The 25,175-nt window shown below is 45.2% G+C and overlaps 2 protein-coding genes and 2 non-coding genes across 4 annotated transcripts; 1 reads left to right on the top strand and 3 right to left on the bottom strand.

Moving 5' to 3' along the window:
• Positions 1-14,399: 14,399 nt before the first annotated feature.
• On the top strand, positions 14,400-15,661 carry MCCD1 (mitochondrial coiled-coil domain 1). The gene is made up of 2 exons (XM_020974071.2): positions 14,400-14,637; positions 15,136-15,661. Exons 1-2 carry the CDS (start codon positions 14,476-14,478, stop codon positions 15,319-15,321), a joined length of 348 nt encoding a protein of 115 aa, XP_020829730.1. The 5' UTR covers positions 14,400-14,475; the 3' UTR covers positions 15,322-15,661.
• Positions 15,662-15,663: 2 nt separating this feature from the next.
• DDX39B (DExD-box helicase 39B) lies at positions 15,664-25,023 on the bottom strand. The gene is given in 13 exon segments (XM_020974057.2): positions 15,664-15,884; positions 16,096-16,243; positions 16,392-16,536; positions 16,633-16,742; positions 17,179-17,310; positions 19,246-19,364; positions 20,228-20,411; positions 21,582-21,674; positions 22,279-22,406; positions 23,350-23,371; positions 23,373-23,495; positions 23,497-23,685; positions 24,874-25,023. Coding segments are annotated over 12 exon segments (1,287 nt in total). The 5' UTR covers positions 23,563-23,685; positions 24,874-25,023; the 3' UTR covers positions 15,664-15,867.
• LOC144458065 (small nucleolar RNA SNORD83) lies at positions 20,062-20,140 on the bottom strand. Its single transcript, XR_013487616.1, has one exon. It is a non-coding gene; the product is annotated as a small nucleolar RNA SNORD83 (small nucleolar RNA).
• On the bottom strand, positions 22,140-22,215 carry LOC144458064 (small nucleolar RNA SNORD83). The gene has a single exon (XR_013487615.1). It is a non-coding gene; the product is annotated as a small nucleolar RNA SNORD83 (small nucleolar RNA).
• Positions 25,024-25,175: the final 152 nt, after the last annotated feature.

The raw sequence follows: 25,175 nt of genomic DNA, 5'->3' as shown, positions 1-25,175 counted from the left end.
TACCTCAGGTGGATGTTATAAGGAAAGAGCTTTGTAAAAGTAACATTCCTTACCCATCAATTGGGGATTGACCAAACAAAGTATAGTATATGAATGTAATGGTGCATTATTCTGGAGAAGAAATGACAAAAGTGATGGTTTCAGAGAAACCTGAGAAGACTTGTATTAACTGGAACAGAGTAAAGTGAGAAGAACCAGGAAAACAATACTAAAATGACAACTTTGTTAAAACAATTTTGAAAGAATTAAGAATTCTGATCAAGGCAATGATCAACCATTATTCCAGAAGGCCAGTGATGAAGAATGCCACTCACTGCCTTTGACACTAAATATGCAGAATGAGACACATGTTTTTAGATATGGTCAATATGAGAATTAGTTTTGCTTGAATATACATATTTGTTACGGGGATTTTTCTTTTTCTTTTTCTAGGGGAAGAGAGGGAGAAAATAAGTGCTGGTTAACGGGGAAAAAAATTTAGTTAAAAATATTGTGCTCACATTGAGAGGTTGGGCCTCAAACCCTCAAAATGAGGTTCTAGGAGCAAGTGAGTGGGTGATTGCTCCTAATATTATAGCTCACGAGCCTCCACCGTGGCGTTTCCCATCAACAATTAACTAATGTTTGAGTACATATAAGACCTGTTTTAATATAAGTTTTAGAGACAGGACATTGACTCAGTAGTAACAATAGCTACAAAGAATTTCCAAAATTTGGAGCACGCTTTCCCATTACCACACATAGAGTTCAGGGGGTTTGGGGAGTCAGGGGAAGTGGGCATATATATCTCTAAAAGGTAATGCTAGTGAGACACATATATAAGGAACATATTCGGCAAAGGCAATTCTGTGGAACAGCAGGGTCTCAGGGTCTTTCCTTTGTCTAGAGAGTCCACATGAAGTTTGCTGTGGGGATGGATGAGTTGCTCTGTTGCTTGACCAAGGACGTCAAGACTGAATCTATGTTGCTAAAAGCCATCAGACCACCACCACAACAACACTAAAGACACCCAGTGACAATCCTGCATCTCTACTCTACCGTGAGCTCCTCCTCCAGAGGATCCTGGAGACTTTGCTTCTGACATGGAAGAGAAGTTTCTTTACCTTTCTTGGTTTTAAATGCTGACTTTGTCTTTATGAACTGTTATAGCCTGGCAGATTGCCCGGTCTTGGTTGCACTTATTGGGAATACAGCTTGGGTGGAAACAACTGAAGGGGAAACATCCCCAGAAAAGAAAGACATTGTTACAGGAGCCCTGTCTTTGGCTGGGAACTTAGGGCTAACAAAAAGATAAAGAGAATGACAGATCCTTTGCTACCACTTCCCTGAATAGAAAAAGAGATTTTATCCTTGGAAAACCCCTCCAGGTAATGAGTTAATAGTAGGGTGAGGGGGAAATAGGAGTGGTTAAACAACCCTAATTACCACCATCGATTTAACACTGCTGCACTCATCATCCTCATCCTCATCCTCACATTTATACAACACTTACCCTGTGCTTAGACACCGTGCTAAGTGTTTTGCAAATATCTTCATTTGATTTTCACAACAACCATGAGAGGCAGGTACTATTATTGTCCCTGTTTTATAGATGAAGAAACTGAGGCAAACAGAGGTTAAGTAACTTGCCCAAGGTCACACAGCTAACTAGTGTCTGAGGCCAGATTTAAACTCGTCTTCCTGACTCCAGGCCTGGTTCTCTATCCATTGACCCAAATCCTCTCTATTCTTCTCCCTATACCTTTACCTTCCCCAAAACCCTTTCTCTGAAGAGGCATTCGGATTTCCCTCCCCATTCACTTCTCCCTTCCTCATCTGCTTTTTCACTTTCTCCCCATTGTTTCTGCCTTAAATACCCTCTCTCCCATTTTTTAGCTCACAAGCCTAGGTCAGGTTGGAAGCCACTTGTGCCTAGAGAAAGAAGATCAGAAAATGCAGGATGGGGGACCAAAAAGAGAACATGGGGTAGGAAACCAAATCTGTGTATATCTCAGGACCTGGTCAGTAACAATCCATGCCCCAAGTCCCTGTACCTGGGGAAATTATTTTTCTTTAAGCTCAGGAATGCAATGAAGTATTCTTCTTAGGTAATAGAGGGTTCTTTTTAGTTGACTCAGGTACATGTCATTTTAGAGTTAGATCAATTTCTATCCATGTTCAATGCATACCAGGTTTCATCACTCTGACTCAGACCTCATCATTCAACTGAAACTGTTCTCTCCGAAGTTAGTAACATTGCCAAATCTAGTGGCTTTTTCTCAATTCTCATTCTTCTTGACCTTTCTCATCTTTGAAACTATCCATCACCCTCTTCTTCTTGATATTCTTCTTCTTTCTAAATTTCCATGAAAACTGATCTCTCCTGGTTCTTTTCCTACCTACTTAACTGCTCTTTCTCAGGCTTCTCTTCCAATTCTTCATCCAAGCCATACATGCTAACAGTGAATGCCTATAGGGCTCTTCTCTTCTCCTTCTGTAGTACTTCACATCTCATAAACTCCCATGGTTTCAACGATCATTTCTATGTTGATGATTCTCAAATCTGCTCATTTAGTCTTAACCTCTGCTGACCTTCCAATCTAGCATCTCAAACTGCTTACTGCATATCACAAACTGGATGCACCACGGACATCTTAAGCTCAACATGTCCAAAACGGAACTCATTATCTTTCCCCTCTTCCTCACTTTCCCATTACTGTGGAGGTTACCACCATCCTCCCAGTCACTCAGATTCACGACTTGGGTGTCATCCTCGATTTCTCCCTCCTCCCGAGGCACATCCAATCTATTACGAAGGCCCGTCAGTTTTACCTTTGTAATGTCTCTCCCATACACCCCCTTCTCTCCTCTGACACCACCACCACCTGGGTTCAGACCTTTGTCACCTCATGCCTAGACTACTGTAATAACCATTGGTTGATTTGCCTACCGCAAGTCTCTCCCTACTCCAGCTCATCCTCCACTTTGTGGTCAAGGTGATCTTCCTAAAGAACAGGTCAGACCACCTTACTCCCATACTCAAGAAACTCCAGCAGCTCCCTATCATTTCCAGGATAAAAGATAACATCCTGTTTTGGCATTCAAAGCCCTTCATAGTCTTGCTTCCTCTTACCTTTCGAGTCTTCTTGCACCTCCCCCACAAACTCTTTGATTCAGTGACATTGGTTTTCTTCTTGTTCCTTGAACAAGATACTGTATCCCCCCACTCCAGGCATTTTCACTGGCCTGGAGTGCTCGCTCATGCCGGGAATGCTCTCCCTGCCTCCTAACTTCTGTGGCTTCCTTCAGGTCTCAGTTAAAAACCAACCTTCTACAAGAAAGCTTTTTAAATCCCCTTTAACTCTAGTGCCATCTCTCTGCTATTTCCAATTTCTCTGTTATGCAGCTTGTTTGTACACAGTTGTTTATAAATTGTGTCCCACTTTAGGCTGTGAGCTCCATGAGAAACACTTTTTCTTCTTTTCTCTGGCACTTAGGACACTGCTTGGCACATGGTAGGCACTTAATACATTTTTCTCAACTGATGGGCATCCTCTCAATTTCCAATTCTTTGCCACCACAAAAAGAGCTGCTATGAATATTTTTGTACATGTGGGTCCTTTTCCCATTTGTATGATCTCTTTGGGATATAGCCCTAGAAGTGCTATTGCTGGGTCAAAGGGTATGCACATTTTTATAGCCCTTTGGGCATAGTTCCAAATTGTTCTCCAAAATAGCTGAATCATTTCACAACTCCACCAACAATGCATTAGTGTTCCAATTTTCCTACATCTTCTCCAACATTTATCTGGTTGGGTTTTTGATTGATGGAACTTGATGGAATCACACCCTTTCCTCTCATCTCAGTGGCAGAATACAAGTGTGATGGAATGGCCTTTTTCCTCCCCGGAAGCTGGAGATCTGGTAAAAGATAATATGGAGGGGCAGCTAGGTGGCGCAGTGGATAGAGCACCAGGCCTGAAGTCAGGAGGGCCTGAGTTCAAATTCGGCCTTAGACCAAACACTTGACTTACTTAGCTGTATGACCTTGGGCAAGTCACTTAACCCCAATTGCCTAAAAACAAACAAACAAAAAGAGATAAAGTGGAAAACAATGGCAATGCTTTCAGTAGCCTGTCTTCTTTTTTGGGAGCCCATCTCTTGCATACATGTCACCTTACCACTGGATTTCTAGTAAAGGAGGTGAGGAAATTTGGCCCTCCCCAGCCAGCATAATGGCAACAATACTGGCAGGTAGGTGCTATTATTACTCCATTTTACAGTTGAAGAACCTGAGGCAGACAGAGGTTAAGTGACTTGCCCAGGCACACAGGCAGTGTCTGAGGCTGGATTTGAACTCAAGTCTTCCTGAATCTAGGCCCAATTCTATAGTCACTGCACCACGTAGCTACCATATCCCCAAAAGCAAAGCATGGGATGGAGCATGGTCCTGACACAAAGTCTCAATTCAAAAATTAAACTAAACTAAAGCTGGAGAGATGATTATAAAAAGCAAGTGGTAAGAAATAGAAATTTCAATTAGAAGAGAATCCTATTTTTGTGTTCCATTGTGTATATGGAAATATTCTTTTTTTTAATGTTGAAATTTAGAATTTAAAAAAAAATTTTTGAGAAGTCATGATAGAGAAGCAATATAGCGTTGTGGTTGTTCAGTCATTTCAGTCCTGTCTGACTCTTTGTGACCCCATTTGGGTTTTTTTTGGTAGAGATACTGGAGTGGTTTACCATTTCCTCCGCCAGCTCATTTTACAGATGAGGAAACTGAGGCAAATAGGGGTAAGTGACTTGACCAGGGTCACATAGCTAATAAGTGTCTGAGGACACATTTGAATTCAGGTCTTCCTGACTCCAGGTCCAGCACTCTATCCAACTGCATCACCTAGCTGACAGTGGATAAGAATTCTGCATTCGGAATCAGGAAGACTCGGGGTCAAATACCACCTCAGATACTTCCTAGCTGTGTCACCCTGGGCAAGTAATTTACCAGCTCAGTGCTTCAGTCTCCTCAACTGTAAAATAGGAGGCTGAACTCAAGGACCTCTAAGGTTCCTTCTGGTTCTGAATCTATGACTAAAGTAATTTCCATTTTTGGCAGGATTATTAGATCAAGGGAGCTTCTTAACTAATAAGAAGACAATGTCAATAGCAGAAATCAGAAACACATACTCCAAATACAGATGGATATGGAGAGACACGTGCTTTTGGGAAGAAGCCACTTCAAGCAATAGGACTCCCAGAGCCAGAAAGGATGGCTAGTTATGGATTCAAGAGAGAGTTATCCCTGGAAATAGAGAATTACATGGAAGAGAGGAGCACACCCCAAGACCCTGGTTGAGATGTCATGGGAATGTGAGGGGAGCAGGGTTTCTTGCTTGCTTGTTTTTTAGAATTCCACTAAGAGAAAAAACTTCCAGGCTCTGCAGTTCCAAAGTTAAATTGCCCCTAAGTCAAGTATTCCATACATACATACCTCACTTCTGTCATACTCTAAGTGAGCCCCCTCTTCCCATGACTGCTGTACCTGCAGGAGAGTGTGCCTTAGATTTATGGGGGTGGGAGGAATGTTTTTTAGCTACTATTTTTGCTATGTCATTTTTTTTTGTGAGACAATGGGGCGAAGTGACTTGCCCAGGGCCACACAGCTACTAAGTGTCAAGTGTCTGAGGCCAGATTTGAACTCAGGTCTTCCTGAATCCAGGGCCAGTGCTCTATCCACTGCACCATCTAACTGCCTCGCTGTCTCATCTTAATAAATGCCTTTGCTAAGAGCTACTGTATCTACTAGCATATTGATAAAGGAAAAGCACAGTAGAGGGGCTCATGAGCTCTAGTGCTAGAAGTGGGTACCCACAAGGGAATCCTAGACATTGGGGGTAGCAGCAGCTTGACACACTTTCAAATTGAAACTGCGTTAACATTTTCTCCATCACTTTCTTAAGTTCTAGAGTATAGATAATCAACAAAACAATAAACCAAGTCCTAATTTGTAGCATTTGTTGATTTCTGATGCTGAAAATTTAACAGCTGTCTCCCTGGTCCAAGCTGGCTCCAGCACCCTTTGGAGACCCAAACTATGAATGCTGAGATAAGAAGGTAGCCCAGAAGGAGGGCTACCTGAATTTGCCTCAAGTACAATTTGCTTCATTGCTCCTACTTAGGCCCTCTGGAACCCAGCAGAATTTGCAGATCCCTGTCAAACAACAGGAGATGGTGATAGGGAAGGTGGAAGAGATTGTATTGGATACTAACTGAGACTGGAATGGTCCCCTACCAAATCCCTCATCTCAGTCTATTTTTCTACATCATCATCATCACAGCTCTAGCATTTATATGGTGCCTACTGAATGCCAAGCACTATGCTAAGCATTTACAGATATTATCATTTGATTCTTGCAACTGAGACAACAGTACTCAATTGAGAATCAAATGAGACATTCGTAAAATTCTTAGCATAGTGCCAAGCATGTAGTAACCTGAGAGGTACCTACTCTGAGAGGTAGGTACTATTGTTATCACCATCTTACAGCTGAGGAAACTGAAGCAGACAGAAGTGACTTGCCCAGGGTCACACAGCCAGTAAGTGTCCAAGGCCAGACACTCTGGAAACTGAAGCAGACAGAAGTGACTTGCCCAGGGTCACACATCTAGTGAGTGTCTGAGGTCAAATACTCTGGTTTTTCTAGACTCCAGGCCCAGCTTCTCTGCCATTGTACCATCTGGTTATCTAAAAAAATTGATAGTGGAAATTTCCAGTTAGGAAAGGATTCTTTCAGTGCTTTCTCATGAATCTAGGTTTTATTAGAACTCTTCTCAAGTTGTCCCAAGATGATCAGTTTTGCTTGACCTCCAGGTTGACTAGAAACTGTCCTAGAGAAGTACTGATTTATCATATTGCCTTAAGTATCCCTTGAAAGTAGAGGACTGAGCTCAGTGGGGACACAATAAAACACGGAATGACGGATTCTGAACTTTGGGACAAGTATAGGAATCCTGACCACACATGGAAGGAACGCTTACTCTAGTGTTCCTGATTGGTGCTCATCTAGTCTCAGCCTGAAGACCTCCCAGGGGAGGATCCCACTACCTCTCAAGACAATTTTTGAAGAGTTCTAATAAAACCTCGTCTCTCAAGACCGGAGACTAAACCTTACTTTGTGACACTGCTAGGAAAATTGTCCTTGATGTCAAGCCTAAAATTGCTTCTGCAATTTCCACACTTTGCTCCTGGTTCTACTTCCTGGGAACAAAGAACAATTTGAATTACTCTTTCATATGTCAACCCTTCAGATACTTCCAGACTGTATTATGGTAGCCCCTGAGTCTTTTCTTCCCCAGGCTAAACATCCCCAGTTCTTTCAACTATCCTTCCAGTGCTTGGTAACTAACAGGTAGTTGAACATGACTGAATTATCATGAAAAATCTCAGTCCTGGAGAACTGGTAAGAAACACACATATCTCCTCTCAGCAGAGGGGTGGCGGATTATGAAGGTGGAAACCAGTCAAAAGGGATCTATGGGGGGCAGCTAGGTGGCACAGTGGATAGAGCACCAGCCCTGAAGTCAGGAGGGCCTGAGTTCAAATCCAGCCTCAGACCAAACATGACACTTACTAGCTGTGTGACCCTGGGCAAGTGGCTTAACCCTAACTGCCTAAAACACAAACCCAAAAGGGGTCTATGGTAGTTGGCTTTGCTTGAATGCCTTTTCTTTGTTACAATAAAGAGATTCAGTGATGAGGGCAAAGGAAGTGAAGGGTAAATAACAGGTCTGAAAACAAAAAGACCACAAAAGTCACACGAGGGAGGACTAGAATCCAGGTCTCCTGACTGCTGGGCTAGTATTCTTTCCACTCTACAAGCTGCCTCTCAGCATTTCCAAGTACCCAACACAAAGTTTCCTAAACCCAAAAGGAACTCACTTCATGGACTGCTTTACATGCTTACATAGTTGTTTACCAGAATCTGCCTCCATCTTGATGTTGCCTCCAATGGCCTCTGTGACCTTGGACTCCTGTCCCGGGGATAGGGCAGGGCAACCAACTGGACACAGATAGGATCCCCATGATCTCCCCATACAATTAATATCCCTGGCACACAGAGAACCCTCTCAGCTTCTGAGGATGCAGATTTGGACATCTGGAATCCTCCTTCTGCAACTGCTCCCAGTGGTGGAAGCACCTTCTTCAAGGATCAGCCCCCTGAGTAACAAATTTGAGCCCTAAAATTTGGGAGCAAATGTCAAGCAGGTGGATGGGGAAGGAGCTCTGGATCTGGAATCAGGGGACCTGAGTTCAAATCTCAATTTCACTCAACTCTCTGGAACTCAGTTTCCTTATATGAGGGGTAGAATGAGAGGGGTAGAGCAGATAAGTTCTAAAATCTTTCTGAGCTCCATAACCCACCCACACTAGATAAATGTTTCAGTAAAACAGAGGTCTGGAGAACAGGAGGTGAATGAAAATTAAATGAAGAAACTTCCCAACTTGGATACAATCTATCCTTCTGGACTCACTTTACAGTCACTTGCTTTTATGAACTTCATTGTACACTGACTGACCTACTTACAATTCTCCATTGGGCTTATTGGAGCCCAATGCCTATGAGTATATTCAGAATTCTCTGCTGGATGGTCTGTTGGATTAGCTGGCTTCCTGAGCTCCTTCTTCAATAGGCAGCTGGCTAGGTGCAGTATTTCTCCACCTACAGCCAGCCACTGGCTAGGTTAGGTGGTACTGCTCACACCCTTTTCAAATGGAGTGCTCTTATCTGCTAGGGGGCTACAAAGCTCTCTCAGTTACAGTAAAATGTATACTGTATATATTTCATTTGTACATAGTTGTTTTCATGTAGTCTCTCCCCATTAGACTGTGATCTCCTTGGGAGAGAACAGGGATTATCACTTAGCCTTTTTTTTTAAAATCCTCAGAGCTTTAACCCCCAGATCAAATGAGGTAATATTTGTTGAAAGAAATGGAAAAGGAAGGAAGGAAGAAACAAAGAAAGAAAGGAAGAAAGGAGGGAAAAGCTGCTTAGCACAATATCTGGCACATAGTAATAAAAGCTAATATAAAATAACATAATAACATCAAATAAATAAATAAATAGTGCTTACTATATCCCAGGCACTGTGCTAACTGCTTTATAATTTGTATCTCATCTGATCCTTACACAGGCCTGCAAAGTAGGTGCTGTTATTATCCCCATTTTACAGATAAGGATACCAAAATTAAATGACTTGCCCAGGATCACACAGTACACGTCTGAGACAGGATTTGAATTCAGGTCTTCTTGACTTCAGGCCTAGAGCTCTATCTACTGTATCACCTAGCTGCCTAGTACTGCTATATATGTATATATTAGGTGCCATATAAGTGCTTTTTCCTTTCCCTGTCCCACCTTACAGTACCTGACAATAAACTTTAATAAACACTTGTTGAACTGAATTGAACAATGTATTAAAGGAAGAAGGAAATGGAGAAGAAACAGGTGTATGGAGAAGGAACAATATTAATAACTAACACTTATATAGCACTTTAAGGTTTATAAAATGCTTTATATAGAAATACACTTATATAGTATTATGCATATTTATCACATTATATATTATATAATGCATAATTATTATGCATTACATAATATATTATTACATATTGTATCTTACATAATATGTATTATTATATATTACATAATATATAATCATAAAATAAATATTATATGTATATATGATCTCATTTGATCCTTACAACAACCCTATGAAGGGGTTTGCTGTTGTTATACCCATTTTATAGACAAGGAAACGGAAAGAAGTTAAGGACACAAAGCTATGAAGTGTCCATGGTAGAATTTGAACTCAAGACTTCCTGACACCAAAGCCAACATTATATCCACTGTGACATTTAGCTGTCTATAAATGAGAAAAGAGAAAGGAAATAGGAAGGACAAAGTTGGAGGTTTAGAAGAAGGAAGAATAAAGGGAAAGAGGAGAAATTCGAGGATACAGAAGAATGGGGTGAGGGGAAAGAAAGGGGAGGGAAGAAGGAAAGAGGAAGACTAAGACAGGAAATGGAAAAGCAAAGGCAGTCAGTCAATACTCGGGTGAAAAGAGAGTGAAAGGAGGGAAAGTGAAGAGAGGAATCTATTAGGAGAGAGATGGAATCTCGCGATAGACCAGGCCTAACGTCAGACCCAGCTTTGGGGGCAGGAAGGTTAGGGGGTGGATTCCTGCTCCCGCTGGAATTCCAAAGACCTCCTTCCTGATTTCTCAGGGACTCCCGTTCCACAGTATGACTTCACTGCAGGGTCTCAGCCCAGTCCAGGGCAACCTGCTTACATGGCCCTGGGTTGCATAGACAGCCAGGTTTTGGTGGGCTGTGACAGTGAGGTTGGGAGGGTCAGGCTGAGAGCCCCAGGCACGGAGGTGTTAAGTGTGGGGGATCGCTGCTACAGGCCAACGAGCTGGCCTTCCTGAAATAACGGGAGCAGAACATTGGTTGGAGATTGAGGAACATTTTGAATGACAACAAGGTCAGTGGTGAGCTAGGGATTCAGGCTTCAGACCACCCCCCTACACCCAATATTTGGCCCCTTTCCAGGAGTCCAAGGAGTCCAGGAGCACTGCTTCCCCACCCCTTCTTAGATCCACACTCCGAGTCAACACTTCTTACAAGATTCAGGCATCCCACTTCCCAGTCCATCTTCCCACCTCTCAATAGGACCCAGAGGTAGGGACCCTACTCTTCCTGAACCCACTTATTTGGATTTCTCCCATCACGGGACCCAGGAATCCTTGTGCTCCCAGACCCCACCTTCATACATACACCCCTTTCCTTCCCGTGCTGCTCTCACCACTGACTTTAGGCATAGGGTATAGGGAATGACACCCCTGGCTCCCACACATTTCAGCTGTCCCATGGCTGTGAGCTGGGAAGGGGAGAAGGCTTCTGGCGCTATGGCTAGGACAGTGAAGACTTCGCTGCCTGCAACCCAGTGACCTAGGCCTGGGGAGCATCCCTCCAGGAACCAGAAAGAAGGAGAAGGCAGCTGGTGGTAGGCAGCCATCTTTCAGCAGTGCAAGCCTGGCTGCAGGGAGACTGCAGGAAGACACTTCGGGGATTGCTACAGGCAGGGCTTGGGAGCCAGGAACCCAAGGATAATCCAGGGATTTTCTCCTGCTCAAGACTTCCTGGGTCTGGGATGAGATGAGTGTCTTGAATCCCTCCTCCTTCTTCAGCAAGAACCTGGAGAAGATAGTTAAAACTCTCCAACTAGAGGAAAGGAAAGAAGACAAGGAATTCTCTACAGTGGTCTTAGGGGGACTCAGTTTGTTTGCATGCCTTCAACTTCTTCCTTATTTCCTTCATTGTCAGGAGATTCTTGTAGACTTGATTGTGGGGAGTCCATAAGCTTACATAAGCCAGGGGGAGGTTAAGTAGGGCAGTAAGGAGAGGGGAAGAAACTAAGACAATCAGTATCCTAACCCTCAATCCTCCCTTCTTCCTTTTCCTTCCTCACCAATGTCTCCATCCCTTCCAGGAGCCTCCAGGAGGCCCCTGAGGAGGAAGCCACCCTCAGGTGCCTGGCATTTGGCTTCTCCTCACCTACTATCATCCTGACCTGGCTTCGAGATAGAGAACCTCTGAGCCAGGGACCCTAGAATCCTGAGGCTACCTGGCCTGGAGGAGATGGGACCTATCAGAGCTGGGCAACTGTGAAAGTCCCATCAGGAGAGGAGCTTAGATACACGTGCCTTGTGGAGCACTCAGGGTTGACCCAGACTCTCAGCCTGAGCAGAGTGAGGAGTTGTCAGAGGAGTTCTGAGGGCTTGGCTATGTCACTAGTGTTTAAAAACTGACCAACTTCCATCAGACCAATTTCACCTAGACTCCTAGTCTGGGTGGCACTGTAGCTAGATCCTTGGGCCTGGAGTTAGGAAGACCTGAGTTCAAATGTGGTCTCAAACACTTACTAGCTGTATGACCCTGGGCAAGTCACGTCACTTCTGTCTGCCTCAGTTTCCTCAACTATAAATTAGGGATGATAATAATAGCACTTATCTTCCAAGGTTGTTGTGAGGATCAAATGAGGTAATATCTGTAAAGAACTCAGCACAGTGTCAGCACATAGTAGGCACTTAATAAATATTGCTTCCCCTTCCCTTCCAACCCTATACCCCACCCCTACTCTTCTAATGTTCAGAAGTCCTTCCTCCTTTGTTCATAGTCATGGATTCTAATCTCTCTCTTTTCTTTACCCTCCAGGGAATAATGAGACACTTCCCCAGTGTTGAGCCTGGCTTAGGTGAGATTCCAGGGCAAGGGGAGAGGACAAAGAGCCATGGGAGCTTAGGGCTAGAGATTTAGAAGTTGGGTGGAGAGAAGAGGATCATAGGAAGTCAATGTGCTTCCACCACTGTTTCTCTCCCATAGACTAAGGAAGAGACCATTGCTCCCCCCTCAGAAGCATGGGAACAACTATAGAGACTCATCTTCTCAAGTGAGAAATATAAAACATTTTTTCCCTATTTCTGCTGTTAGATTTCCCCCTCTCTGCATCAGCAGTCTTGGTTGAGAGTCTGGGATACAGGTAATATTAACTTGTTTACCAAAAACAATAACCTTGAGCTTGGGAATCCTCTGAGTGTTGAAATATCTCTTTCTTTTAGAATAGATAAAAGAACTCTTACTTCACAGCAGGGAGAGGACAGAGGGAAGTTGTTACCCTAAGGCTTAGGACAGGATGAACATAAACAGGTTCAATAGAAATATAGACACATTCATAGATGACAGATTATTAAATTCAAAATAGGAAAGGCTGGCTGACTCCTTCAAACTAGCCCTTTCATGCTGCTGTGGACTTGGATTCCAGGGTTTGACCTTTCAGTATGTCAGGTCTAGGACTTTACTATTCACCTGAAATAGAATGCCCAAAAACTCTTACAAGAGACTGACTCCAATCCAACATGTATTTATTGAGCCAGCACTTTTATGCCCAGCAATATAAAGGATGCAAAGAAGTATCAGGTTTGATCCCTGTCCACAAGGAAGACAGTCCAGCTCAAGAGACAAAACAGTTAGATAATAGTTAAGTACTAAATTGTGTGGGATAGGCTCTTAGGTATAGTATAATAGTGAGAAGCGGCTGATGGTTTTTCAGGACTTGTGCTAAACTCTCGACAGACAGAAAGAAAAGGTAGGGAAAAGAGAGAAATGAGTATGAGGAATTGAGGTTAAAACTATAGTATTGTGTTTAGTTTTGGGGGGCAGAAGGGGAAACAGGAGACAGGATGGGATGGGGGATGTTTTAGAAAACGCATCAACAAACTGGAATACCTACAAAGATCAGATGAAGGGCCTGGAGCCTGGAGAATAACCTAGTATTTATGTCGCACTTCTATCACCATTTAACAGATAAGAAAACTAAGGCAGAGGTTGAATAACTTACCCAAGGTCAACCAGTTAAGTATCACAGACTGGTTTGGAATTTAGATCTTCCTGACTCTATGTACCTGCACTCAATCCACTGCGCCACCTAGCTGTTTCTGAAGGTTTAGGAGGAGGATGATAGCTGTATTTCCAGAATTTGAAGAGCTTGTTCAGCTTGGCCCCAAAGTGCTGAACTGAGAGCAGTGAGTGGACACTGCAAAGACACACATACATATAGGCTTAATGTAAAGGAAACAATTAGAGAGTAGAACAGGTAGCCTCAAGAGGTTCCTACCCTCCACCCCAGCCACTAGGTCTTCAGCTGAAGGGTTGACCACTGGTGAGGGATATTAATAGATGTGTCAGGAGTGGATTGACTTGATGATCCCTGAGGCCCCTCCTAGCTCTGGAATTCTGATTCCCTGTGAACAAAAAGGAAAAGTGGGGAGTAGTGGGAGATAAGGAGGGAGGACAGGCCTAGAAATGTGAGGAAGAGGAGGAGCAATTTATAGCAGAATGACAATTTTATCACTCTTAACTTGAAGGGAGCAGTTCTACCTTTCCAGAGAATGAAAATTCAAATCTAAGCACAACACACTTCCTAATCAAGGTGGGACTATCCATGAAAAGCCAGAACAGACAGACCTGGGGGTTAAGGTAGGAGGGGGTGGGAACCCTGCTCTGGAGAAGCAGGAGCAGGCAGGAGTAGGAGTGAAGGCCACAGTATAGGGATAAGGAATTGAAAGAGAATGAATGAGTGGGAAACAGGAAAAAAAATGTGAACCTAATCTAGGTGGATGAAAGACCACTTGGGTTCAAGACCCTAGCACCCAAGATCCAGAGGTTAATTAAAAGGTTATATGCGGCCCAGAAGCAGGAGTTTGTGGACTCTCGGGCTGGCCAGCCTGGGGAGGGAGCGGGAGGCAGTGGAGCGGGCAGGGGCGGGGGCCTGGGCAGGGCTGGGGCATCAGAGCAAGGCTGGGCCCCGGAGGAAGCCAGTTCCTGGCAGCTGGAAGGCAGTTCGGACCTAACTCCCTCCCCAGCCCCAGCCTGCCATGGGCCTCTCTCTGCCCTGGCTCTCTCGTTGCTGCTGTCGCCTCCTGCCCTCCCGGATCATGGCCCCTCACACTTCTCGTGGGGCCTATTCCCAGAATGTTGGGCCACCTACAGGGGAACTAGCTACAGAAGAGACCAGGAAGACCCTATCCCCGAACAAGGTAAGAGGGGTGGGGATAGGGTGGGGTGGAGCAACATCACTTCAGATGGGGAAGGGACAAAACCTTAGTCCAATCCAGCCCACTATTCTACCTTCTGGAGCCTAGCATCTAATTCTACGATCCATACTAGAGCCATTTTCCCTCCAGCTTTTCCCCCAATATTGAAGAATCTAGCCACCCCCTGCCCCCCTCCATATAGCAGAGTCCACAAAGTCCTTGAACAGTCCCTGGTTTGAGAGTTAATTATTCGTCAGAGGAGAGGTGCAGTTTTCTCTTTGTCCAGCAAGGCCATATCATCCCATTCATCCAGACATTAGACTAATACCTATCCCCCCCCCCCCCCGGCCCCTACCCGTTTTCACTGTCCTACTATATAGCCAGGGGCCAGGCTGGGACTCACGGCGGGGGGGGAGCAGAGGAAGCAGTTTTTCTCCCCAGTAAACTCAGCACCACAGCCCAGTTGAGTTCCCCTGAACCCTCTGCATCCCCCCCCCCCAGGGTCCAGGTCACAGAAGTGCAGAGCTGGCTCAGGCAGAAGAACTACTGGAGCAACAGCTAGAGCTGTACCAAGCCCTGCTGGAGGGCCAGGAAGGGGCATGGGAAGCTCAAGCCCTCGTGCTCAAGATACAGAAGCTCAAGGAGCAGATGAGGCGGCACCGAGAGAGCCTGAGAGATGATGCTTGAGGGGATCTGTCCTTTACTTCTTTTACTGGCTGAACCCAAGCAAATGCTTTTAAGAACTTCTTTGACCCAGGGTCCCATCCTGTTCCCTCCTTTTCTGGAGCAGAGAGAACACCCACTGATGGGAAATAGGAATGCTCTCCTTCTGAGGAGGGCCAAGAATGGGCAGGGGTGCTCAGGGGAAGCTAGCCCCTCCTCACCCTAGTAACTAAATCCTCTCACAAATGATCCTATTTCCAGTCCCCTAAGATTACTTCCATTCCTCCCCCAAGGCTGAAGAGGAGAAAAAGACACCACCCACTGTCATCCCTCAAATAAAGGAACAAAACTCTCAGACACTCAAGATACTTTTTTGTTTCATTTTTAGTTTTGTTAAAAAAAAATCCGATAGGACAAATCAATAAGGAGTTTTGGGGATGACATGAACAGGGCCGTTGGGGCGGGGAGGCTGGGGGTAGGTGGCAGTAGTGTCTCCTTCACCCCCCACGCCCGAGTGTTCGGCTCCTGGGGAGGGAGAGGGTATCATACTCCAGGGAAAGGCCAAGGCCTCTACCGAGTCTGCTCAACTGAAAAATAAAAAAAGAAAGAAATTAAGATAGGATTAGAGTTGGGAGTAGTGATAGAAGGGCAAGTGATACAGAAAAAGAACTACACAGAGATAGAGGGGGAAGGGGAAGGTGATGAGAATTAACAAATAATACACTCTAAGACTTAAAAAAAAGGCACAGAGAGATGAGATCAAGGGATCAAGTTAATTAGCAAGAATCCAATACTCACTGTAGGAAGAAATGTCTATCTCATCAGGCAGTTCACTGATGTTGACCTCGAAGCGATCCTGGACGTCATTGAGGATTTTGGCGTCATTTTCATCTGACACAAATGTGATGGCCAAACCCTTTGTACCAAACCGGCCTGCTCTAGCCACCTAGGGACAAGAATGTGATAAAGTCAAGGAGTATCCTGAGGAAGAGACAGGGCATAGAAAAGATGGATATGGGGCATAAAGGTGAGGGAAAGTCTGGAATGCCAAGAGGGAAGGCATTAAAAAGTTACCACCCAACTGTAAGACTTACCCTGTGTAAGTAGGTGTCTGAGTCCTCTGGCATGTCATAGTTGAAAGCGATGTTTACTCGTTCAATATCCATGCCCCGGCCAAACAGGTTAGTGGCCACAAGGATACGACGCTGAAAATCCTTGAACTGTTGATACCGGGACAACCTAATAGTGGGGATAAGGGAGGAAAAGGACAAAGGAGGATATGACAGCTGCCCTTGGCACTCTTCTGGGCCCCCTTACTCCAACTGCTCTGCTCACCTCTCCTCTTGGGGCATCCCACGATGGATGGCAATGGCTGGGAAGTTCTGTTCCACTAGGAGCTGGGCCAGGGCAATGCAGCGCTGCACAGATTTCACGAAGATCACCACCTGTGTGTGGTGGGGTAAGAAAAAAGATTCAGTAACCATCTTACCTAAGGAGACCCAATCCAATCCTTTCCTGCACCACCAAACTACCCGCTTCTGCTATTCAGACAGCCTTAAAGTCAATTTTCATTTTGTTTATTTCACTTGATTCTAAAAAACTATTGTGCATCTTGAGAACAAGATAAAACCACAGGGAAGTTATGGGGTGGAAGTTAACAACCAGAGAACAAAAACAGATGATGATTATAAGGAAAGGAACAGACAAATGAGATGCTCCCCACCTTTATAAAATCACACAGACCAGACAAAAATGATCCCTTTGGTATCAGATCTAGCGAGTCTCCTCTAAAGGACATCCATGGCATTTACATTATCCTTCAAGGGCTTTTCTCCCATTGCCCCCCCATGCTCTACCCCTCCACCTTCAGGCCCAGCTGACCTGGTTGAACTCCAGAACATCCAGGAGGTCGAAGAGTTTTCGGTTCTTCTCATTGTCCTTCAGCTTCACGTAGTACTGCTGCAGCCCATGCAGCGTCAGCTTCGTCTCATCATCCACGAAGATCTCCATTGGCTGGGGGGGGGAGGAAGGGAGGGGACGGAGGAGGGAGGGCAGAGTGGGGGTGTTAAACCTGAGGGGGGTGGGTGTGGGTGGGGATAGGTGACTCCCAATACACCCCATGAATGGGATGGGGAGAAGAGAGTTAAGATGTCAAGTTCCCTTCCCATCTCCAACCCCACAGCCTCCCAAATTCAACATAGTCTCTTCTCTGTAAAACAGAGTTTTAAGTATAAGCCATCCCAGGATGTCATAAACACCCATGGAAAGCATTATTGGGGCAGGAGGACAAAGGACAGAACTGACGGCCTCCAGTGAGACCATCCAATGGCAAGAGGCTATTCAAATATATTAGAAAACATCACCTCATTTTGCCTGGGAGAAGGGGGCAACAGCAGGAGTGATCTCAAGAGGGATATGATACTAACAATCAGATAAGTCTGAAATGGTAAAATGACAGGTTGACTTAGAGGGAGATGGTCAAATCTCTTAAAGATTAGGTAGCCATGTTAAACAGCTGGTTAAAGGAAAAACGGAAGTTACTTAAAAGTGAAAGACTACATTGCTTTCATCTTCCAGCCAGAACCATGTAAGACAAGAGATCCTTTACAGGACTGGCTTTCTCTAGAATCTAAGGTTAAATAAACTCCAGCAGTAAAAGTGTTCAGGCAAAGAACTGAACCCCTTATTATTATACAAGAATTCTCCTTTACAGCTCCTGATCTATATACCCCCTTGAAGGGGAGGAGAAAACCACCACAGAGGTAATAACAGATTCAACCTCAATTCCCATTTGCCTCTCTAATCTCTCTAGCTAGCCTTAAGTTCTGCAAGGGAAGTGATGGTCTAGTTCACTTAGGAGCAGGAGTTTAAAAGCCTCCTTGAAATTCATCTCTATTGCCCACAGGGGGTAACAGTACAAGAGAGGCATCCCACGTAAGGGAGCAATACAGATAAACCCCCATCCCCAAGCCTTACCCCACTGCTCTTTCCCCACTCTGAGAACCCCCAGCCCCACCTGGTTTCAGCAAAGTAAAGATCTTCACTTGTTACCTTGCCCTTTCCCCCTCCCGGAAAAAAAAAAGGAAACAAAAAACCAAAAAAATCCACCACCCACTCAGGAGCACCCCCGCAACTCGCATGGGTGAAGGGAGCGCGGTACGCGTAAGGTTCAGGAAAAAAAAACCGGGAACGGAAAAAAAGGCTGGTTTGGTCCTCTGCTTCCTGGACACGGTTCTCCCGCAGCTTCTGCTGCCGCCTTCCGACGCTGGATGCCATCCGCAATCCCCCGCCGCGCTGAGTCTCTGCTGCTGGCTCACATCTCCAGAGGGTCCAGATGGGGGAGGAGGAGGAAAGGGAGGGGAAGGAGTAGAAGGGTCGGGGGTTGAGGTGCCGAAGGCCCCCACCCCTGAAGGTGAGGAGGGGGCAGACTCATTTGTGACTTTTGCTCTTCTGTTGGCCATGCCCTGCAGTCTGTCTGTCCCTCTCTTGCTCTCCTGTCATCAGGAAATGTGGGTTTTGGGGATTTGAGTTTTTAGGGGAGCCAAAAGGCCCCAGTTGTGTTCGATGCCACCTTGAGGGTGTGTGCTCTTGGGGGACAAAGGAAATAGTAGGTGGCAGGGTAGGACATTCTGTCCCACCCAGCCAAAGGGAAAAAGAGTTTTGTTGTTGTTTGGGTTTTCTTATTTTGTTGGGGTTTATTTGAATTCTACCCGCTCTCGTGTTTATCCCGACCAAGTCTTCCGGAGTTTCCCTGGCACCCGCGCAGACCTTATCACTGGCTTTCTCTATCTCTGTCTTTCCAGGGAGGACTCAGCCCTGGGGGGTCACATGACTCCATCTCAGCACTGGGAGGACAGGGGAGAGGGTAGACTGGAGAAGGTCGAGGAGAGGGAGTAGGAAGAGGCTGCGGGCAGGGGATGGAGGGAGAGAAGGTAGAAGGGTATTTACGTCTTGCATGAACTTGCGGCAGACAGGGCGGATCTCTTTGCTCAGGGTAGCACTGAACATCATGACCTGCTTCTCATGGGGGGTCATGCGGAAAATTTCCTGGACATCCCGACGCATGTCTACAAAAGAGGAGTGATGAGGAGGCTAAACGTGGAACAACGAGGGAAAAAGTTACTTTCCAATAATACTGAAGAAGGTAAGAGTTCACTACCTGGTTCCCTGTTCCCTGCTCACACTTATTCCAAACCTAAACAAAGTCAATACACGACTTTTGGTTTTAATATGCTGTCCCATCCCACCCCCCAACACATACAGACATCCTTAATTCCACCCAAGTATCTTCAACCCTTCCTTCCAAATCTTGTTCAAAATTCCCCTTCCAGAAACGTCTCCCTAATTAGGTGTACTCAAGTCTTCTCTTGCTGACAATTCCAGTATGCTTCCTAGTCGCAATATCTAAAATTTAGCCTATCTACTAGTTCTGTTCTAGGCTAAGTTCTCTCTCTTCCTACCCTAAAAGCTGAGCTCCCTTTCCCCCCCAATATTTCCTAGAATAGCTAAGACTAGATTCTGCAAACATAAGGCAGAGTAATCAGTATACAGTGTTCTCAGATTAAGGACGTCCTTCTATGGTCTGAAGGCACTCCTCTAACACATGGAAAGAAAAAGGCCTAAACCATTCCCTTTTTATCATCCCCATCACCAAAGCTGCCCAAAGTACCATGCTGCCTTGCTTGGACTCCCCAGATCCCCTTTCATCATGAACCAATGAAAACATTCACAGATATCCAAAGAATCCCAGCTTCTGGAGCCCAGAGCCATCAGTCATGGGTGATAGATCAAGAGTCGTCCTGGCACCGAGGTGCTCCATCTTAACATGAACACATCATGTGGCTCCGAGGGTCAAATACCCTGACCTTCAATTTCCATGAGGTACGGCCCCAGTTCTGGGATCCCTCTATTCTTCAGGTCTTCCACTCACCGAGCTGTTCGAGCATTTTGTCACACTCATCCAAGATAAAATGTTTAATGTGTTTGAGATTGAGGCTCTTATTTCGGGCCAGGGCTAAAATACGGCCTGGGGTCCCCACGACAATGTGTGGGCAGTTCTTCTTCAGTACCTCTTCATCCTTTTTTATTGATAGACCACCAAAAAACACCGCCACCTGTCATCCAGAATTGAAAAGAAGGTCACTACAGAGAATAATTATCTTCCTATTTCCTAAACAGCCACCATTTCCCAGTTTTGACTTCTTTCTTTTTGGCTAAAACCTTTTCAGTATCACATAAAAACTTTAAAAATCATCTAATGCTCTCATTTTACACATAAGGAAACCTAAACTCAGAGGGATTGACTCACTCATATAGTTAGCCAGTGGCAGAATCAGGACTAGAACTCAAATCTTCTGACTTTAGCTAGTGTTTCTTTCATACCCTTCTCCACGTAATTCTGAAAAGTCCTGCTTTGCTCTGAGATTAGGGTGAATGCACTGAGGGACCAGAGAACATTGAAATGTAGAGCTTTTGGTCTGTTGCAAAGTTACTGGACATAATTTACCCCAACCAAGACAGCCCAGTTCTGACTGGGAAGAAGTAAAATCAAGCAAACTCATCTGTACCTAAGCAGACAGCATGCTTTCTACTCCAATACAGTTAAGTGAGAAAAGTATAATGGGAACCTCTTAGGCCATCCATCCATCCAGTGGTCCAGATAGCCAGGCCTCAATTTTCTGCTATCCTAAAGAATGAAGACATCATGTACCTTCCGAATCCACATATACCATTAGGGATAGAGAGCTTAAAACCTTCCCACACCACACACCCTAAGCTTTTATCCATACTACCACTTCCTAGAACATCCCAAATGGTAATCAAGAAGGGAAAAGACCTAAGTATAATAATGAGGCGCAAGGAGAAGTAAAGTGACTTAAAGGCAGAGAAACAGAGAAGCAAAGGGTCAGGATAATGGAGTCACCTATACCCCAGTTCACAAACCACTTTAACAAAGAGACTAGGGAAGAATTAATAAAGCTAATGTATTAAGAGCCTTTGGCCATTGAAAATCTACCAGTAATGAAGATAAAGGGTTTTTTGGGAGATTGATGAAATCTAATGAAAATCTCACCCACATCCAACTTTTCAGGAACCTGCCTACTGCATAAAGCAAAACATACCTGAAGACAATATTTATTCTGGAAATGGCTTCTGATTCATTTTAGGATTAGGTGACCTGGGTGTATACTATGTCCCCAAATATATCTGACAGGTTCTTATTACTACTCTCTTTCTCCACCCTTAGTTTCTACCCTTAATCAAGTCTCCTCCCCAACAATTACCTTGACATTAGGCATGTATTTGGAGAAGCGCTCATACTCCTTGCTGATCTGAAAGGCCAGCTCCCGAGTGTGACACATCACCAACACAGAAACCTTCGACAGGGATAGACAGATGTTCAACAGATTGCCCTTTCTTTAAGAAAAGGCAGACCATAACAAAGGATACATCTAAGCTTATCAAACAATTTCAATTCTGAGGCCTAACAATTTAAGTGCCTCTTATACACTCAAAACCAAAAATGCCTTGTGAATTACAGGTATTCAAGAATTATTTGTTAAACCATTTTCATGTGTATGTTTGGCCTTCCAAACCAGAAAATAAGTTCCTTGAGAGAAACTGATTTTTCATTCCAGTCTTGCCTAGTACAACTCTCAATATTAGGTAGAATTTCAAATCAACAGTTAAAAAATAAAAATCATAATTAAGCCAAAAACCTTTAAAGTGAGTTTGGTCTTGGAAAAAAGGTCTATACATTTTACTGTTGGGTTTTGAAGTCAGAAAATCCCCACCTCCCACTCCAAAACTCTTCCACACACACACACCCCTCCTCCCCCATCTGCCATCAGTCAAGGGTGATAGATAGAGGTCATCTCAGCACTGAGTGCTCATATCTCTGAAAACACATCATGTGGCAGAGATAGGTATATTCCTTTCCCTTCAATACTCTTTCCTCATTGTTCCCCACATTGTTTATACCTGACCAGTGACTGGCTCCAGCTGCTGCAGCGTGGCCAGCACAAACACAGCTGTCTTTCCCATGCCTGACTTGGCCTGGCACAAGACATCCATTCCCAAGATGGCCTGAGGAATACACTCATGCTGGACTGGGGAAAGAAAAGGGAAGATGGTGGATTATCGGTATCCCAGACACACAAAACCTATACCCCTAAAATCCCTTATAAACTACAAGAAACCAGTTCCAAAATTTTCTAGTGGCAGCTAGGTGGTGGAGTGGATAGACCTGAGTTCAAATCCAGCCTCAAACATTTACTAGCTGTGTGACATAGGGCAGATCACTTAACTGGTCTGCCTCAATTTCCACATCTGTAAAATGGGTTAACATTAGCACTTACCTCCAGAATTAGTGAGGATGAAATGAGACACTATTTGTAAAGCATCTAACAGTACCTGGCACACAAGAGGTACTTAATGAATGTCTATCCCCTTTCCTTTTGTTTTACACTCCAGGGTAGTTTCTGCCCCAATCCTTTGATTTTAACACATTTTCTACACTTAATCAGAGAATGGAAGAAAGAAGTGATTTTGAATAAAGAAGTTGGTTGTGGTAGTTTTAGGCAATAACAATCCCTAGTGAACGGGATCAGGGTTTCAGCCTACAGGGAATGAATCTTTTATATTACTCTTCTGCCTTTCTATTCCACCTTATCTCTCTAAGTCTCAACCCTCAGAAAACTGCTTACCTCTCCCAAATGCTACCAATTCCATCATCATCTCCCCACCCCATTTCTACCAGCCCACCCACACCTTACTCCACCAATCATCTCCTGCTAATTCTATCACTATTACCTCTAGTTCTACCCATCATTGTAGTTCAACAGACATTTTTGCACTGTAAATCCCATATCATCTCACTCTAGAAACCCTTATACTTCTTTCCTATCAATTCTCTTAGCAATTCCCCAGCTTTGCTCCCACTCTCCAAAACTCTGCTTCCTTTTCCCTCAAATCTTCTTGTTCCTGGATTTCCCATCCTAGGGTCGTCTCCTTGGTCCCTAGACTTATGGTACAAGGAGGAAAGATGCTTACCTTCAGATGGATGCTCAAAGCCCACAATCTACAATGGCCCGGAGCAGCTCTGGCTTAAGTAGAAAGTCACGGAATCCAGAGCTGTGGATGGAGACATAGGAACCTTTCACATCTTTCTTTGCAGGGGCCTCAGCTCCATCCCCCCCCAGCTGCTGTCTCCACTTCATCATCTTCATAATCGAGGAGTTCATTGTCCACATCATTCTCAGCCATGGCTGGGTCAAGGGAAGGGGATAGCTAGATAGGCTCTGGGAAAACTTGGTGCAGGGAAGCTGGGGTGGTAGAGACTCAGGGAGCAGCAGGGGAAGATGAAGACACTGGATTCAGAGTTGAGAGCTAGGGAAGACAGGGTTGAGAGAAACAAGCTGGTGATAAAATAAAAAAATTTCCCACCAACCTCCAGTTTTCTCTATACTCCTCCCTCTTTCTAAAAATTGAGATATTTCTTCTGGATAGAGAAAAATAGACAAGGTGAGAATACAAAGGTGAAGTTTGGGAGCAAGGAGAAGTAGATTTGTTATTTTTACGGACAAAGTTTGAGGCAAGAAATACAGGAACCAGAGTAATAGCATGAAAGAACTGCAGAGCGGAAAGTGAGGGGATAATTTTTATAACCACACAGAACTAAGGAAATTTTTTATATGGGGGAAGGGAGGGACTGGAGCTGGAGCAAAGACTCTGCAGCAGTATTAATATCTAACGATTTATAGAAGCAGTAACTTCTTCCCAGCCCTAAACCTGCAGCAACCAGTCAAAGGTGACAGAGTATGATATTTTATGGCACCCACAGGGAATTCTAGTCTCAAAACAAGCACACCACCTTGTTGGCTGTTAGTCAAGTCCCTCTTGGACAGGGACCGATCAGAGGTGGAGAACCTCCAAGTCAAGAAGGAAAACGTTCTATTCCAAAGGGGGAGAGAAGAGGCAGGAGAATCCTTCATCAATAGAGTATCACATCTCCCTTCCAAACTCGAAAGACTGCTCTGACCACTACCTTCTGCCGGTTTTAATCAAATGGGGATGTCTCTACCTGTTGGCGGTTTATAGAAACTGGACCCAGAAACCTGCCCTTCCCAACTGCTCCTGGGGGACCCAGAAGTAAAGACTCCATGGTTAGAGTTGCTTTGGGCAGTAACTTGCGGTCTCCCTATACCACGGTCCCCACAAATATCCCGGCTAACGACGAGAGCTGCGCCCCTGCCGACCTCTCCAGCGAGAGTGGGGCCGCTGGGGGAAGATGGCGCCAAAGCACGAGAGATTACCCCGCAGGGGACGCAGTGGCGGGGACACAATGGCGCCACGGCCGCCATCTTGGGTCCTCCCCCTTCACTCCCGGCGGCCCCCTCCCCCCGGAGGGGGGCTCTTCCCTCCCGGGCGGGGCGGGAAAGGAGGCGGAAATAACGGCCCCGCAGGGGCCCGGAGCCTAGGGTACCGCTCTTGGCAGGAGTATCTAGGGGTCCTTGCTGTCGAATGGCCTCAAAGAAGGGCGGATGGATGCGGATGAAGGCCGTGGCCCCCGCTTACCTGAGCGGGGAAGAAACGCGTCTGGTGGCGGCAGCGGTGGCGACCAAGGAAAACGGCCTCCACTTCCGGTCCCCGCGTTCCCTCTCCCCTTTTCACCCTACTCTCTTTCTAGGACGCCAGTGCGCAGACGCGAGGGACAGGAAGCGTGGCTCAAGGACCTCCTACGCCTCAACCGTCCCGGGCACTAGAGAGATGCCCCCTGGAGCGCCTGACTAGATGTAAACTCTGAATTTCTTTCCCGTTCCTCCGTTGCCGCTCTAATCTACGTCGTCGGGGGAAATTCCCAGTGCCGCTTTCTCTTT

Source organism: Phascolarctos cinereus, unplaced genomic scaffold, assembly GCF_003287225.1.
Source record: "Phascolarctos cinereus isolate Bilbo 61053 unplaced genomic scaffold, phaCin_HiC Scaffold_5;HRSCAF=322, whole genome shotgun sequence".
NCBI lineage: Eukaryota > Metazoa > Chordata > Mammalia > Diprotodontia > Phascolarctidae > Phascolarctos > Phascolarctos cinereus.
This window is presented reverse-complemented; position numbering and strand designations above follow the sequence as displayed.

What these genes read in the sequence shown, in the direction of transcription:
- MCCD1 (XM_020974071.2), top strand. Translation starts at nt 14,476, where the DNA reads ATGGGCCTCTCTCTGCCCTGGCTCTCTCGTTGCTGCTGTCGCCTCCTG. An exon ending in AGACCCTATCCCCGAACAAG is followed by an intron (nt 14,638 to 15,135) that starts GTAAGAGGGGTG and finishes CCCCCCCCCCAG; the next exon opens with GGTCCAGGTCACAGAAGTGC.